Source organism: Brachycentrus maculatus, unplaced genomic scaffold (genome assembly GCF_059751285.1).
Source record: "Brachycentrus maculatus isolate JH-2025_06_01 unplaced genomic scaffold, ASM5975128v1 h1tg000261l, whole genome shotgun sequence".
In the NCBI taxonomy this organism is placed as follows: Eukaryota; Metazoa; Arthropoda; class Insecta; order Trichoptera; family Brachycentridae; genus Brachycentrus; species Brachycentrus maculatus.
Window position 1 is genome coordinate 385,680 of NW_028281012.1, and position 18,346 is coordinate 404,025.

Below are 18,346 nucleotides of genomic sequence, written 5' to 3' on the forward strand. Positions count from 1 at the left end.
GGAATGCAAAGCTGAGATAAGCATTATCGTTAAAATTAAGAAAGGTGTGTTGAGATGGTTTGGACATGTAGAACGAATGAGTGAGGAAAGAAAAGTAAAACAAATTTATGAGGCGAATGTTAGCGGGAAAAGAAGCAAAGGAAGACCGAGAAAAACATGGCACGATCAGGTATGCCGAATACTTGAGAGTGGTCAGGTTAGGAGTCGTAACAATCGGCGGGTATGTATGAGGAGATGCATGAACGTGGAAGAGGCGAAGAATGTTTGCAAGGACAGAGTGGTGTGGCGCTCTATTCTCTCTGCCTACACCTGCGGTTCAATTATCGGATACATTTTTTTTAATTTTAATTATGTAGGAGTATAATTATAAATAACCATAAGTTATAAGAAATATTACGTAATACATGAGTTCAAATAACAAAATTAAAGCGTTCTAGATTAAAAGTAACTTCATTTTATTGCGGCAGTTATTCAATTACTCCGGCTCCGTGACATAGAGGCAATGGTAGCCAAAGGACCGCTCAAGGCCCAGTATTCGTTAAGTTGGAACTTAATTGTCTCTAAATCCAGGTAACATTTTACGTAATTGATCTTTTTCTTTTCAAAACAAGTTTTTCTTTGAAATAATTATATGGTTTTGAAAAGAAGAGTCATTGAGAGTAAGGAGTTATATATATAAATATATATATATATATATATATATATATATATATATATATATATATATATATATATATATATATATATATATATAAATATCGTAGTCGTACAGGAGAAAGTGACCAACTACCAAAACGTAAAGTGTTCAGGAGGGCCATTTAAGTCACTTTTATTGGCAAGAAAATAAACATCAATGCAGTCAGTCATTTTTAACAAGTCAATATATTATACTTCCAAGTTTAAAATCCCTTGAGATTTTTTTCAGGGCAATAAATATTACGCTAGTAAGATATCAAATAGTCAATGATTTATATAAAATGCACTTGGTCACATTCTCCTTTATGACTACGATATATATATATATATATATCGTATATATATAAATATATATATATATAGATATATATATATATATTTATATAAATATATATATATATATATATATATATATATATATATATATATATATATATATATATATATATATATATATATATATATATATTCTATATTCGAAAAGACTAAAAATTCCAATATACATATTTTTTTAATCGAACGTGAACACTGGTCGCCGGGCGAATGAATTCTGTCTTGCGTTGTATCGCCTTAAAGGATGATTAAACTAGTAAAATAATAAAATTAAAGACACGATACTCCACGTCACGTTATAGTACCACAATTACGGAGAGATTTCTAACTCGGTTATTTCTTAAGGAATTTTAGTAAAATGTTTTTTTGTGGTTAATATTTTTTCCTTTCGTATTTTACCGAAATAAAAAAAGTATTGTAATGTAGTAAATGTGATCGTGTGATCACCTGAGACAAATGGATAATTCGTTGGGCATTATTCAGATGATTCAATCATTCGCAAATCACCTCGTTAACAATGGATCTTTGTCAGACGGGAGGAATATCAAATTTAACATTCAACCTATAAAGGATTGTATTAGACTCGTTTTGTGTTTATAAGAGCCGATATAATCAATACTTTCATTCATTATTTTCTTTTGGAAAATTCGCCTTCGTGATTACGTTGTTTTCGTAAGTTGGTAATGAATGACGTCACAGAAACGATGGACTTATTTTAATATTGGTAACATTTCTAAATTATTGGCGGCTCTATTTCTTGATGTCTACGGTCCACCCTCCCACCGCCCCTTTCCCCTCGTATTTGTATAACGCAAATGGTAGTGAAGTGGTAAACAAACAATCCACACTACTATTATTACAGCTCTATAAACCATAGATAATAAACCATATGACGTCATAAAACGTTCGATGACGAAAATATGATGACGTATGCGAACGCACGTTTTTCGTTTCATTCAAATATCTAAAGTTTAAACCCTAATATCCCCCTTAGTTCTCTACAGATTTCAATAAGAATGTTATCGATAGTCTTGTGATTTTTCATATTAATTTATTAAGCAATAAACCAATATGTGACAAAAATCTATTCAACGAATGATTTTATAACTCTGCAATAGTAGGCAATAGCTAGTACCTAAAAATTATCCTGATTATTTAGAACTAAAATAATACTTATATGCAGGGCTTTTTTCCGAGTAACGCAGTGGAACGGCGTTCCGGTACGTTTTTTCACGGATAATATATTTATTATCCGTGAATTTTTAATATTTATATCAATTTTTAAAAAATCATCAAAAAAAATCAAAATAAGAATATCAATTTTTAATTTTCAAAATCAATTAGACGAATTAATGCCTTATTAAGAATAATTCTTCGAAGTGATAAAATATAGTATTGTAATAAACTATTTTTTAAGGGAAAAAGCATGACATGATGGAGCTTTTTTGTTAAATTTTTTTTTTTAAAAAACACTGCTTATACGTATCTCCTAGGGGTGTGAGCAGCCCTAGTATTACGCTACGCGGATTGGTATAATGGGCGAGACCTCATACTGTAACAAAACTGTCAACTAATAAACTATTCTCACTTCTAACATTTTCTGTCGTGTCAATCTCGATCACGCCACATTTACAAGTCTGTCCTTGCGAATCGAACGCCAAATCACCGTTAAATGTACGTCGACACTTAACAGATCAATATATTATTAACGTCTCCAGATATCAAGGCTTAGTATTCGTTACAACGCAACTGAATTTTCAAAACACCGTTTTTGTATTGAAAAAAAAATGTAATGATAATTTCTTCGAAATAAAATACAGTGAAACCTCAATCTATCGTTCATCGAATGATCATTTTCCCGGGGGTGTCGTTTATTTCTTCCACCCCGAATTCATTTCATACAAAAATATATCGCATCGATCGTTTCTATCCACCATTTACCGCATTTATCGTTTGAATTACGCTGCATATTTGACATATTTTGTGTGTTTTTTTTTACATTCTTCTCAATTTTGTTACATTCGACGATAATATTCCAATGTGTGGGATAGAAACTATCGAAAGCTTGTGTAACCCAAGGTCGACGGATACAGCAGAAGAGGTCGATATTAATGAAGAGGAAAAGCTGCCTGTACCTTCATTTTGTATTCTCCTTGAGTATTGACTTCTTAATTCCGCATTCATTGTTTTCCTGCCTTCATAGTTTATTTCAAAAGGCCCCTTGAAAAATGATAGATAGAGATTTCACAGTATATGGTTTGGAAAAAAGAGTTATAGAAAGGAGTTAAAAAAGTAAGAAAAATATTTTTTCAATACATATTCTAAAAAACAAACAAAAAATCTAATATGTATTCTAAAAGAATGTGCGTGACCTGACGACTCTGCGTTGCCTGCTCTATGCGTTGCCGGAATCTAACTGAGTTTTATTATTGCGAGTATGGCCTTAATGTGTTACTGGTTAGTTACAGACACATACATAATACATTATTTCTCGACGTACAATCCACAAACAACCGAATATGTCAACGCCTTTTCGGCAGAAAAGCGTAGTTAGAAATTTTATTTTTGTAATATCATATCGAAATATTACAGGTGTACATATCTTGCTTGATTCGTAAAATTACTTTTTATTTTATAAACGTCGCATGTTTGAAAATCGAAATCAAGTTGTACTGTTACGGAAACGAAGCCAAGCCTAATTTTTTATATTTTTTTTAAAACATATTACATACATTAGTCATATATTTAATATTCCCGATGAGTAATTTCTCATTTTGGGACATGGGATTTAAGGTTAACAAGACTGGAACACAAATAATAAATAAATAAAAAATAAAATTTTAAATAAGCAAAACTATTACATGGCAATAGTCTAATGGTCAGCACGCTCGGCTACCGTTCTGGAGGTCCCGGGTTCGATTCCCAGGGGGGGTCAAATAAATATAAGTGATTTTTTCACTGTAATATGTATTCAATATTACCCTAGACTGGTACCTGAAGCGGAGGGCTGATCACCTTTCCTTCATGTGTAAAAGATCGAGATAACACTGCGTTTATATGAAGCAGTGCCATATGCACCATTGGGGTGCGGATAAGGGTTTTATTATTTATTATTACATGGAAAAATATAAAAACAATATACAGGTATAATAAATAGGCATAAGAAGCATATTTAAAAGAAATAAATGAGAAAAACATAAGGTAAGAAGCATATTTAAAATAAACAAATGAGAAAATAAAACAAACATAAGGTAAAAACAAAATAAGAAAATATGACTAAACACTACTTTTATATCTTTCCATAAAGTATTTTTTCAAATCATTTATTTTGGATCCCCGAATGGGTTCTATTTTATATAAGTCAGGCAGCTGGTTAATTTGGGTATAGGCAATATATTTTAAGGACCTTACTCCAAATTTAGTAGTGTTTATCTGCTCCACGTGTATTTTGTAATGTCCTCGTGTATTGTGAATATGAATTTCTTTGTTAAGTAAGTGAAAATCGGCATGGGAATTTAAACCTAGTAAACATAATATATCTTTCTACACGTGTAACATTCACGATTCTACTCACCCAACTACTCAAATTTCGGAAGTTATCTTTATGCTTCAATTGACAGCACCTATCACACGCTATTTCTCGGCACTACCCATGGCTGGGTTTAGCAACCTTTTCTGATTGGTAGATTGATATCTGCTTCGTCTACGCTGAGATATCAATATAAATAACTCCAAGTGGAGACAAACCCAGAATTTGTGAAAGAAGATATGGCCACAAAAAAATACCGTGAATAAAACTGGTTAAAATGTTTTAAAGCGTCTTAGTGTATAAAATTATTTGGGAATAATCTCACATACATTTCATAAAGGTCTCTGCTACCAAACTAAACCATTATCATATTATTTTTTGACATCTCAACATAGATGAAGAAGAATATGGAAGTCTGGGCATTTACGGGGCTTACGACCGTCATAGGCTAGTTTAAGTGATCATTTTACACAGTGTAACATTCGCCAATTATATATACCCGTGGTTGACAACCATACTACTCAAATTCTTGGAAGTTCTGTAATATATAAATATATGATCCAATTTCGAAACATTGTACTTGAATCGCTAGAATTTTCACTAGCAGTCTGGGCATTTACGGTCGTTACCCCGTAAATGCCCAGACATCCAAATTCTTCTTCATCTATGTTGAGATTTAAAAAAAATGATATGATAAATAGCTCCCATGATTGGAGATAATCCAGTTTTGTGAACAAGTATTTGGACACACTCAAAATGTTGTCAACATTTATCTTTTATACACGGGAAAATCGCAAAGCGTCATCGCCATGAAATTGTAGCATACAGTTTTTAGTGAAATCAATATAAACAGTCTGATTCGTTTTGGAACGCGATTTTCGATGATAGTAAATACAAGTTTGTAAATCTATGATTTCTCCGCTCTCTATGATTTCGTTCGTTAAATAAACGACAGTACACTAGTCCAAATTCCTATTTACTTATATACCTTTTTTCGAATCCTGACGAAAAAAATCTATTAATTATTGATAAAAGGAATATGGACTACAAAAAAATCGTTCATATACTCTCCCCAGAAAGTTATAACTCTCTATCGAGATATCTTTATAAGTAAAAGATTAAATGTTCGTTAGATCAAAATCTCCTTAAGATATTCTTCGATTGCTTTGGAGTTTTGACACAACATTGAATTCGAATACGCGCGTGTTTTTTTCTTTATGATGCGATGAAAAATACATATTTTTTAACAGTTTTTTTTCAACGCCATCTATTGAACGTAACAGGGACTCACGCAATACTTACCATTGCACATGGTGGACAGGGCGCTTCTTAACAGCTGCTGTCACTTAGCATTTTCTTTTTGGTTTCTATTTTCTTTCTAAGAATCCAAGGATGAAGGACATTACTTCTATATGGGAAAGATAGTGGAGGAGTAGCAGGTATGGATATTATCATCAGAGTTAAAAGAAGCGCGCACTGTCGGTAACCAATATCGGCGCCACGCCCGGCTACAGGGCTCGAAACGGCGCGCGGCGGGACATTATTCCAGCTACATTGTAATTAGATTATTACTGCGTAAACTAATCGAGAGTACTGCAAGCGCACATTCAACACAACGTAGCTGTAATAACTGTCTCTTGGCAACTTGGTCACCGAGCACACGTAAACACGAGCCTTACAAAGCAGTGAAAGTCAGAATTCGCACAGTATAAATAGTTATCGTGATTTCTATTGAAATACAGTGTCAATAAATAACATGTTATAAAATCGATAGGTGGCAGCAAAATGACCAAATTAACCATTTTGTACGAGAGAAATAAAACCCGCAGTACTTACCGTAGAAATAATACACTTATTTCAATACTTTCCTAATGAAAAGGCGTGTATCGATTTTTTCATTGAACTATTTTGACAGGATACCTAACATTACAAACAAAACAGGATACATAAATCCAAACAGGATACCTAAAAAAAACATATTGAGAAATACTATTACTCCCAAAAGGAGGTTGGCGTAGCGTCACCCGTCGATAAGACATTCCATAAGTTAGAAAACTAAAGTTTAAATTATGCCTTTGACATACATGTAATAATATATATGAACATCATAAATGTGTAAAAAAAAATTTTTTTAATCTTTACTTTATAATCGCATTGTCTTGAAGCCTCTGGACGCTTATGTAAAAAAAAAAAAAATGACATATGCGCAAATACACAAATGAGACAACTGCCCACATAGCCCTTCTCAAATCTAGGCCTGCGGGTAGGTTGTACAGGGTAGTGAAGTGGTTGTTGAAATGGATACCAATTAGTAAACCTTTCACGAATTAATATTCCGATTGGTGAAAATCGAGCCCCCGATGCCCAGTTTCGCGGTTGAGTAACTATAAGTAATACTAGTTGAAACCAGTTGAATTACCAAAGGGAATAAGTCAGCATTTTTCCGATTTTCTAGCAATTTTGATTCATTTTAGGGAGGTCTATCATAGGAATAAAGAAAAGTAATAAGTCAGTTCATTTGACAGTCTAATGTGGGCACTTACTTCTTTCCTGTGACACTTCCAAAGGAAAAAGCGTACGATGAGCCTATGGCCATCAAAACAAATAACATAGAAGATTTGAGCGTGCCTTACAGTATATACCTACTGAGCACAAAGGCTACTATAAACATATAATTGAAATTTATGTATTAATTTTAAATCAAACACAGATTTTTTGAGTCTACTAAGTTGTACAACTTAGTAGACTCAAAAAATCTGTGTTTGATTTAAAATTAATACATAAATTAAAATGGAGTTCTACAAATTAAACGCCAAATCAATAAATAATATAATTGAAAATTGGCCCAAATGTTAATAAAAAAAATTTTTATGACTAAGTAATTATATTTTTCAGAGTTTATATTTCTTCCCTTAAAACTATGATTAGTAACAAAAAGGAATAAGACTAGCAACATTAAATTAGCATAATCAATTCAAAAAAAGGCAAACAACCTCAAATTTTATATAAACTGCGTATAAAAGCATAAATTACGTGGTTAAATAAAAAAAATACAGTTGTCAAAGAAAATTTTAACAAAATAAACGATTTTTTATTAGAAATGTTTGACTTATTCCCTTTGGTAATTAACCGATTCAGTTACAGTGTAATATTTTTAAGTTTTTGCAAGGCGAAAACTGTAGACGAGCAGTCGAGAAACTGTAAAAACAAAAACTGAGATGTTTTTCGTGCAGCGGGGAATTCCTGCGCAATCGCCACGGCACATAAAGAATAATAGAACAGCACTTGACTAACACGATTCCATATTCCTTCTCCATTCCTTCCCCATATGGCAGAAATATCCATCTACCTGAGTTTCTTAAATTACATAATTTGTATCCCTTCAGGATGGCAGGGTGAACAGTCACAATTTGGTTTTTGAATTCGATCACATGAGTTAATCATGCCAATGAGTGCTCGAATTTGGTTACATATTGTGTATTTCTAGCTCTTAATATATATTATAATTTTACATCAAAAACTGAACCCATTGCAACACAAAAGTTAGATCTAAGTGTGGAAGGTACCTGTCCGGCGGTGGTGTGCCTCTTGCACAGCATGGCCAGCAGTTCATGCGGGCGGACGTACAGGCGGCTGCACAGCAGGAAGGCGAACAGGAAGCCGCGCTCGGCGCCCGGCCGCAGCAGGTCCACCAGCGCCTCCAGCGTCCCGCTCACGAGCTGCCCGTCGCGGTACTCCAGCTCCGAGACCACCATCGTGCCCACGCCAGAGTTAGACCTCTGCCAAATCAACATTTATTTTTATCATCATATACATAACTACAAATTCACAATTCGGAATCATATGTGCTTTCTCAAAAAAGAAGAACAGTATCATCCACAAAGCTTAAGATAGAACCATATACTTATGTGTAAATTGTAGAGATCATTTATGTAAATTAAAAATAAGACTGGTCCCAGAATACTGCCTTGAGGCACTCCGTGAGTTTTATTTTTTTATTCACAAGTCTTATTTTAAATTTTTACCACTTGTTGGAATGGAGGAGTGTTTATTGGTGGTGCAAAGCTGTCCAATATACAATATACGGACGACACAACACTTTTGGCCAAAGACCCGAAAGAGATAATAGATCTCCTTTAGATGTCGTATCGCCATCGCCAAAAAGTGTCATGTCTAAGCTAGATAATATCTGGAAAGACCAGGGTGTAAGTAACAACACCAAGATAAAGCTTGTCAGGAGTTTGGTCCACTCCATTTTTCTCTATGCTCCTGAAACTTGGACCATAAAAGCAACAGGAGAAAATTTGCCGATTTCAAAATGTGGTGTTGGAGGCGCATGCTCTGAATTCCATAGACATCTAGACGTACCAACGAGTCCACTCGCCAGGAACTACGCTTGGATAGCTTGACTCTGCAATGTCTGTGCACGACGGATTCTTCAGTTCTTTGGACACGTTGCGCATGGCGATGAGGATAGCCTGGAACGACTGATAGTGATCGGTAACCTGGAGTGGAAGAGAGGAAGAAAAAGATCCTCCACACGATGCACCGACCAAATTTAGGCAGCAGCAAGCACCTCGATGGTTGAAATGCTACGTGCAGCGCAGTCAAGGGATAACTGGAGAAGTGTCATTGCTTCCACAAGGGTCACAACCCTTAGTAATGAGGACTAAGAAGGAGAAGAAGAAAACCACTTGTTGCATTTCATGCATATAGCTTTTTATAAATTCCAGTTCCTTGTTTTTAATACCTGTTTCAGTAAGTTTTCTGAAAAGTAGATCGTGACTAATAGTGTCGAATACTTTGAAAAGGTCTAGAAAGATCCTAAATACATTTATCACCGATATCAAGATTCTTATAAATAAACCATTTTAGCTATTGCGTCTGTTGTTCCTCTTTTTACTCTAAAACCGAATTGATTTTCGGATAATATTTTATTATTTTCAAGGTATTTAATAAGTAGTTTATTTATTTATTTTTATATAAATATTTTGACAATGTGTTTAAGAGAGTAATAGGTCTATAGTTGCTAATGTCCAGTTTATTTCATAAATAGCCTTGGATGAAAAGTTTCAATGATCCTTCAAAACCGAATCATAAAAAAAAACTTTGTATGATAATATTTGCAAGAGACTGAACTCGCAATCACGTCACATTTACATATTGTCATTCTTTTTAAAAATTAATATTATGGTTTCATTAATTTTTCCTAAGTTCAGCGAATATGACCCCCCAGCGCCAGCGACTCACAACAACGTCTCTCCACCTTCCCTAACCACCACACTTCATACCACGCCTCGTGTGTATTATACTCGTATGCGTAATTTTTGTGGTGGGTATCGTTGATCAATACTAAACACCCTAAATTATTTCGATTGTACTGAAAATAATAGTGATTTACTATTACTACTACAGGGCTGGGAAGAGAGGATGGAATGCCACATTCTTCTGTCCTGACATACACTCCTCTATATCCCTACATCTAGTCTACATGCCCTTCGATTACGCAGACTTTTTACACCACCAGATTTTAGGTTCTGATTGATCTGATCGTGCGTCTTTCGTCTTTCTGGCCTTTCGTTAAAGTCTTTTTGGCCATCCTCGTTTTGTTCTCCCGCTTCGTTCGCCACATTTATTTTCTTAGTCATTCTCTCGTTACCCATTCGCTCCACATGTCCATACCACCTTAAAGAACTCTTCTTAATCTTTTCAATTATCCCTTGTTCAGCCTTACATTCCTTTCTGAAATCTTTGTTTTTAATTCTGTCATACAATGATTTTCCACACTTTCGTCTGAGCGAGCACATTTAAAAGGCATTCACTCTGCTTTCATCCTTCCTCTACCAATTCCATGTTTTGCTTCCATACATCAGTGTCGATACCAGCACTCCGCTGTGAACCGCCAGTTTGGCTTCCATGTATATGGAATATTGTATATATTATCCTTAATTTATTTACTACTAACAGTTGTAAGAAAAAAGGCGTCAGTGGCGCATTAAAAAAGACACAAATTGAAATACGAATAAGTATCCTGATAACAAACTTTCTGCACACCACTGTGCTTCGGTAAGTTTAACATTACTTATGTACATTCGGGAAAAGCAAATACCTATTTCATGTTTTATTGGTTAAATCAACATTCTGACAACAAGTGCGTATAAACAAGCGTTTTCAAAATGCCCACTACACTACCGTTACGCTGCATAAATGGGTTGTCATGTTCAGAACTAAAGTTTAAAGTTACTTATGTACATTCGGGAAAAGCAAATACCTATTTCATGTTTTATTGGTTAAATCAACATTCTGACAATAAGTGCGTATAAACAAGCGTTTTCAAAATGCCCACTACACTACCGTTACGCTGCATAAATGGGTTGTCATGTTCAGAACTAAAGTTTAAAGTTACTTATGTACATTCGGGAAAAGCAAATACCTATTTCATGTTTTATTGGTTAAATCAACATTCTGACAATAAGTGCGTATAAACAAGCGTTTTCAAAATGCCCACTACACTACCGTTACGCTGCATAAATGGGTTGTCATGTTCAGAACTAAAGTTTAAAGTTACTTATGTACATTCGGGAAAAGCAAATACCTATTTCATGTTTTATTGGTTAAATCAACATTCTGACAATAAGTGCGTATAAACAAGCGTTTTCAAAATGCCCACTACACTACCGTTACGCTGCATAAATGGGTTGTCATGTTCAGAACTAAAGTTTAAAGTTACTTATGTACATTCGGGAAAAGCAAATACCTATTTCATGTTTTATTGGTTAAATCAACATTCTGACAATAAGTGCGTATAAACAAGCGTTTTCAAAATGCCCACTACACTACCGTTACGCTGCATAAATGGGTTGTCATGTTCAGAACTAAAGTTTAAAGTTACTTATGTACATTCGGGAAAAGCAAATACCTATTTCATGTTTTATTGGTTAAATCAACATTCTGACAATAAGTGCGTATAAACAAGCGTTTTCAAAATGCCCACTACACTACCGTTACGCTGCATAAATGGGTTGTCATGTTCAGAACTAAAGTTTAAAGTTACTTATGTACATTCGGGAAAAGCAAATACCTATTTCATGTTTTATTGGTTAAATCAACATTCTGACAATAAGTGCGTATAAACAAGCGTTTTCAAAATGCCCACTACACTACCGTTACGCTGCATAAATGGGTTGTCATGTTCAGAACTAAAGTTTAAAGTTACTTATGTACATTCGGGAAAAGCAAATACCTATTTCATGTTTTATTGGTTAAATCAACATTCTGACAATAAGTGCGTATAAACAAGCGTTTTCAAAATGCCCACTACACTACCGTTACGCTGCATAAATGGGTTGTCATGTTCAGAACTAAAGTTTAAAGTTACTTATGTACATTCGGGAAAAGCAAATACCTATTTCATGTTTTATTGGTTAAATCAACATTCTGACAATAAGTGCGTATAAACAAGCGTTTTCAAAATGCCCACTACACTACCGTTACGCTGCATAAATGGGTTGTCATGTTCAGAACTAAAGTTTAAAGTTACTTATGTACATTCGGGAAAAGCAAATACCTATTTCATGTTTTATTGGTTAAATCAACATTCTGACAATAAGTGCGTATAAACAAGCGTTTTCAAAATGCCCACTACACTACCGTTACGCTGCATAAATGGGTTGTCATGTTCAGAACTAAAGTTTAAAGTTACTTATGTACATTCGGGAAAAGCAAATACCTATTTCATGTTTTATTGGTTAAATCAACATTCTGACAATAAGTGCGTATAAACAAGCGTTTTCAAAATGCCCACTACACTACCGTTACGCTGCATAAATGGGTTGTCATGTTCAGAACTAAAGTTTAAAGTTACTTATGTACATTCGGGAAAAGCAAATACCTATTTCATGTTTTATTGGTTAAATCAACATTCTGACAATAAGTGCGTATAAACAAGCGTTTTCAAAATGCCCACTACACTACCGTTACGCTGCATAAATGGGTTGTCATGTTCAGAACTAAAGTTTAAAGTTACTTATGTACATTCGGGAAAAGCAAATACCTATTTCATGTTTTATTGGTTAAATCAACATTCTGACAATAAGTGCGTATAAACAAGCGTTTTCAAAATGCCCACTACACTACCGTTACGCTGCATAAATGGGTTGTCATGTTCAGAACTAAAGTTTAAAGTTACTTATGTACATTCGGGAAAAGCAAATACCTATTTCATGTTTTATTGGTTAAATCAACATTCTGACAATAAGTGCGTATAAACAAGCGTTTTCAAAATGCCCACTACACTACCGTTACGCTGCATAAATGGGTTGTCATGTTCAGAACTAAAGTTTAAAGTTACTTATGTACATTCGGGAAAAGCAAATACCTATTTCATGTTTTATTGGTTAAATCAACATTCTGACAATAAGTGCGTATAAACAAGCGTTTTCAAAATGCCCACTACACTACCGTTACGCTGCATAAATGGGTTGTCATGTTCAGAACTAAAGTTTAAAGTTACTTATGTACATTCGGGAAAAGCAAATACCTATTTCATGTTTTATTGGTTAAATCAACATTCTGACAATAAGTGCGTATAAACAAGCGTTTTCAAAATGCCCACTACACTACCGTTACGCTGCATAAATGGGTTGTCATGTTCAGAACTAAAGTTTAAAGTTACTTATGTACATTCGGGAAAAGCAAATACCTATTTCATGTTTTATTGGTTAAATCAACATTCTGACAATAAGTGCGTATAAACAAGCGTTTTCAAAATGCCCACTACACTACCGTTACGCTGCATAAATGGGTTGTCATGTTCAGAACTAAAGTTTAAAGTTACTTATGTACATTCGGGAAAAGCAAATACCTATTTCATGTTTTATTGGTTAAATCAACATTCTGACAATAAGTGCGTATAAACAAGCGTTTTCAAAATGCCCACTACACTACCGTTACGCTGCATAAATGGGTTGTCATGTTCAGAACTAAAGTTTAAAGTTACTTATGTACATTCGGGAAAAGCAAATACCTATTTCATGTTTTATTGGTTAAATCAACATTCTGACAATAAGTGCGTATAAACAAGCGTTTTCAAAATGCCCACTACACTACCGTTACGCTGCATAAATGGGTTGTCATGTTCAGAACTAAAGTTTAAAGTTACTTATGTACATTCGGGAAAAGCAAATACCTATTTCATGTTTTATTGGTTAAATCAACATTCTGACAATAAGTGCGTATAAACAAGCGTTTTCAAAATGCCCACTACACTACCGTTACGCTGCATAAATGGGTTGTCATGTTCAGAACTAAAGTTTAAAGTTACTTATGTACATTCGGGAAAAGCAAATACCTATTTCATGTTTTATTGGTTAAATCAACATTCTGACAATAAGTGCGTATAAACAAGCGTTTTCAAAATGCCCACTACACTACCGTTACGCTGCATAAATGGGTTGTCATGTTCAGAACTAAAGTTTAAAGTTACTTATGTACATTCGGGAAAAGCAAATACCTATTTCATGTTTTATTGGTTAAATCAACATTCTGACAATAAGTGCGTATAAACAAGCGTTTTCAAAATGCCCACTACACTACCGTTACGCTGCATAAATGGGTTGTCATGTTCAGAACTAAAGTTTAAAGTTACTTATGTACATTCGGGAAAAGCAAATACCTATTTCATGTTTTATTGGTTAAATCAACATTCTGACAATAAGTGCGTATAAACAAGCGTTTTCAAAATGCCCACTACACTACCGTTACGCTGCATAAATGGGTTGTCATGTTCAGAACTAAAGTTTAAAGTTACTTATGTACATTCGGGAAAAGCAAATACCTATTTCATGTTTTATTGGTTAAATCAACATTCTGACAATAAGTGCGTATAAACAAGCGTTTTCAAAATGCCCACTACACTACCGTTACGCTGCATAAATGGGTTGTCATGTTCAGAACTAAAGTTTAAAGTTACTTATGTACATTCGGGAAAAGCAAATACCTATTTCATGTTTTATTGGTTAAATCAACATTCTGACAATAAGTGCGTATAAACAAGCGTTTTCAAAATGCCCACTACACTACCGTTACGCTGCATAAATGGGTTGTCATGTTCAGAACTAAAGTTTAAAGTTACTTATGTACATTCGGGAAAAGCAAATACCTATTTCATGTTTTATTGGTTAAATCAACATTCTGACAATAAGTGCGTATAAACAAGCGTTTTCAAAATGCCCACTACACTACCGTTACGCTGCATAAATGGGTTGTCATGTTCAGAACTAAAGTTTAAAGTTACTTATGTACATTCGGGAAAAGCAAATACCTATTTCATGTTTTATTGGTTAAATCAACATTCTGACAATAAGTGCGTATAAACAAGCGTTTTCAAAATGCCCACTACACTACCGTTACGCTGCATAAATGGGTTGTCATGTTCAGAACTAAAGTTTAAAGTTACTTATGTACATTCGGGAAAAGCAAATACCTATTTCATGTTTTATTGGTTAAATCAACATTCTGACAATAAGTGCGTATAAACAAGCGTTTTCAAAATGCCCACTACACTACCGTTACGCTGCATAAATGGGTTGTCATGTTCAGAACTAAAGTTTAAAGTTACTTATGTACATTCGGGAAAAGCAAATACCTATTTCATGTTTTATTGGTTAAATCAACATTCTGACAATAAGTGCGTATAAACAAGCGTTTTCAAAATGCCCACTACACTACCGTTACGCTGCATAAATGGGTTGTCATGTTCAGAACTAAAGTTTAAAGTTACTTATGTACATTCGGGAAAAGCAAATACCTATTTCATGTTTTATTGGTTAAATCAACATTCTGACAATAAGTGCGTATAAACAAGCGTTTTCAAAATGCCCACTACACTACCGTTACGCTGCATAAATGGGTTGTCATGTTCAGAACTAAAGTTTAAAGTTACTTATGTACATTCGGGAAAAGCAAATACCTATTTCATGTTTTATTGGTTAAATCAACATTCTGACAATAAGTGCGTATAAACAAGCGTTTTCAAAATGCCCACTACACTACCGTTACGCTGCATAAATGGGTTGTCATGTTCAGAACTAAAGTTTAAAGTTACTTATGTACATTCGGGAAAAGCAAATACCTATTTCATGTTTTATTGGTTAAATCAACATTCTGACAATAAGTGCGTATAAACAAGCGTTTTCAAAATGCCCACTACACTACCGTTACGCTGCATAAATGGGTTGTCATGTTCAGAACTAAAGTTTAAAGTTACTTATGTACATTCGGGAAAAGCAAATACCTATTTCATGTTTTATTGGTTAAATCAACATTCTGACAATAAGTGCGTATAAACAAGCGTTTTCAAAATGCCCACTACACTACCGTTACGCTGCATAAATGGGTTGTCATGTTCAGAACTAAAGTTTAAAGTTACTTATGTACATTCGGGAAAAGCAAATACCTATTTCATGTTTTATTGGTTAAATCAACATTCTGACAATAAGTGCGTATAAACAAGCGTTTTCAAAATGCCCACTACACTACCGTTACGCTGCATAAATGGGTTGTCATGTTCAGAACTAAAGTTTAAAGTTACTTATGTACATTCGGGAAAAGCAAATACCTATTTCATGTTTTATTGGTTAAATCAACATTCTGACAATAAGTGCGTATAAACAAGCGTTTTCAAAATGCCCACTACACTACCGTTACGCTGCATAAATGGGTTGTCATGTTCAGAACTAAAGTTTAAAGTTACTTATGTACATTCGGGAAAAGCAAATACCTATTTCATGTTTTATTGGTTAAATCAACATTCTGACAATAAGTGCGTATAAACAAGCGTTTTCAAAATGCCCACTACACTACCGTTACGCTGCATAAATGGGTTGTCATGTTCAGAACTAAAGTTTAAAGTTACTTATGTACATTCGGGAAAAGCAAATACCTATTTCATGTTTTATTGGTTAAATCAACATTCTGACAATAAGTGCGTATAAACAAGCGTTTTCAAAATGCCCACTACACTACCGTTACGCTGCATAAATGGGTTGTCATGTTCAGAACTAAAGTTTAAAGTTACTTATGTACATTCGGGAAAAGCAAATACCTATTTCATGTTTTATTGGTTAAATCAACATTCTGACAATAAGTGCGTATAAACAAGCGTTTTCAAAATGCCCACTACACTACCGTTACGCTGCATAAATGGGTTGTCATGTTCAGAACTAAAGTTTAAAGTTACTTATGTACATTCGGGAAAAGCAAATACCTATTTCATGTTTTATTGGTTAAATCAACATTCTGACAATAAGTGCGTATAAACAAGCGTTTTCAAAATGCCCACTACACTACCGTTACGCTGCATAAATGGGTTGTCATGTTCAGAACTAAAGTTTAAAGTTACTTATGTACATTCGGGAAAAGCAAATACCTATTTCATGTTTTATTGGTTAAATCAACATTCTGACAATAAGTGCGTATAAACAAGCGTTTTCAAAATGCCCACTACACTACCGTTACGCTGCATAAATGGGTTGTCATGTTCAGAACTAAAGTTTAAAGTTACTTATGTACATTCGGGAAAAGCAAATACCTATTTCATGTTTTATTGGTTAAATCAACATTCTGACAATAAGTGCGTATAAACAAGCGTTTTCAAAATGCCCACTACACTACCGTTACGCTGCATAAATGGGTTGTCATGTTCAGAACTAAAGTTTAAAGTTACTTATGTACATTCGGGAAAAGCAAATACCTATTTCATGTTTTATTGGTTAAATCAACATTCTGACAATAAGTGCGTATAAACAAGCGTTTTCAAAATGCCCACTACACTACCGTTACGCTGCATAAATGGGTTGTCATGTTCAGAACTAAAGTTTAAAGTTACTTATGTACATTCGGGAAAAGCAAATACCTATTTCATGTTTTATTGGTTAAATCAACATTCTGACAATAAGTGCGTATAAACAAGCGTTTTCAAAATGCCCACTACACTACCGTTACGCTGCATAAATGGGTTGTCATGTTCAGAACTAAAGTTTAAAGTTACTTATGTACATTCGGGAAAAGCAAATACCTATTTCATGTTTTATTGGTTAAATCAACATTCTGACAATAAGTGCGTATAAACAAGCGTTTTCAAAATGCCCACTACACTACCGTTACGCTGCATAAATGGGTTGTCATGTTCAGAACTAAAGTTTAAAGTTACTTATGTACATTCGGGAAAAGCAAATACCTATTTCATGTTTTATTGGTTAAATCAACATTCTGACAATAAGTGCGTATAAACAAGCGTTTTCAAAATGCCCACTACACTACCGTTACGCTGCATAAATGGGTTGTCATGTTCAGAACTAAAGTTTAAAGTTACTTATGTACATTCGGGAAAAGCAAATACCTATTTCATGTTTTATTGGTTAAATCAACATTCTGACAATAAGTGCGTATAAACAAGCGTTTTCAAAATGCCCACTACACTACCGTTACGCTGCATAAATGGGTTGTCATGTTCAGAACTAAAGTTTAAAGTTACTTATGTACATTCGGGAAAAGCAAATACCTATTTCATGTTTTATTGGTTAAATCAACATTCTGACAATAAGTGCGTATAAACAAGCGTTTTCAAAATGCCCACTACACTACCGTTACGCTGCATAAATGGGTTGTCATGTTCAGAACTAAAGTTTAAAGTTACTTATGTACATTCGGGAAAAGCAAATACCTATTTCATGTTTTATTGGTTAAATCAACATTCTGACAATAAGTGCGTATAAACAAGCGTTTTCA

At 34.1% G+C, this 18,346-nt stretch overlaps 1 protein-coding gene across 2 annotated transcripts in view; it reads right to left on the reverse strand.

The window, feature by feature from the left end:
• The window catches only part of LOC148305788 (ras-GEF domain-containing family member 1B-like), a 136,778-nt gene that overhangs the window by 15,968 nt on the left and 102,464 nt on the right, over positions 1–18,346 (reverse strand). For both annotated transcript variants that reach the window (XM_088266085.1, XM_088266086.1), the window contains exon 4: positions 8,125–8,337. In XM_088266085.1, coding sequence (XP_088122211.1) covers positions 8,125–8,337 — 213 coding nt within the window. The remainder of the gene's footprint in view (positions 1–8,124; positions 8,338–18,346) is intronic.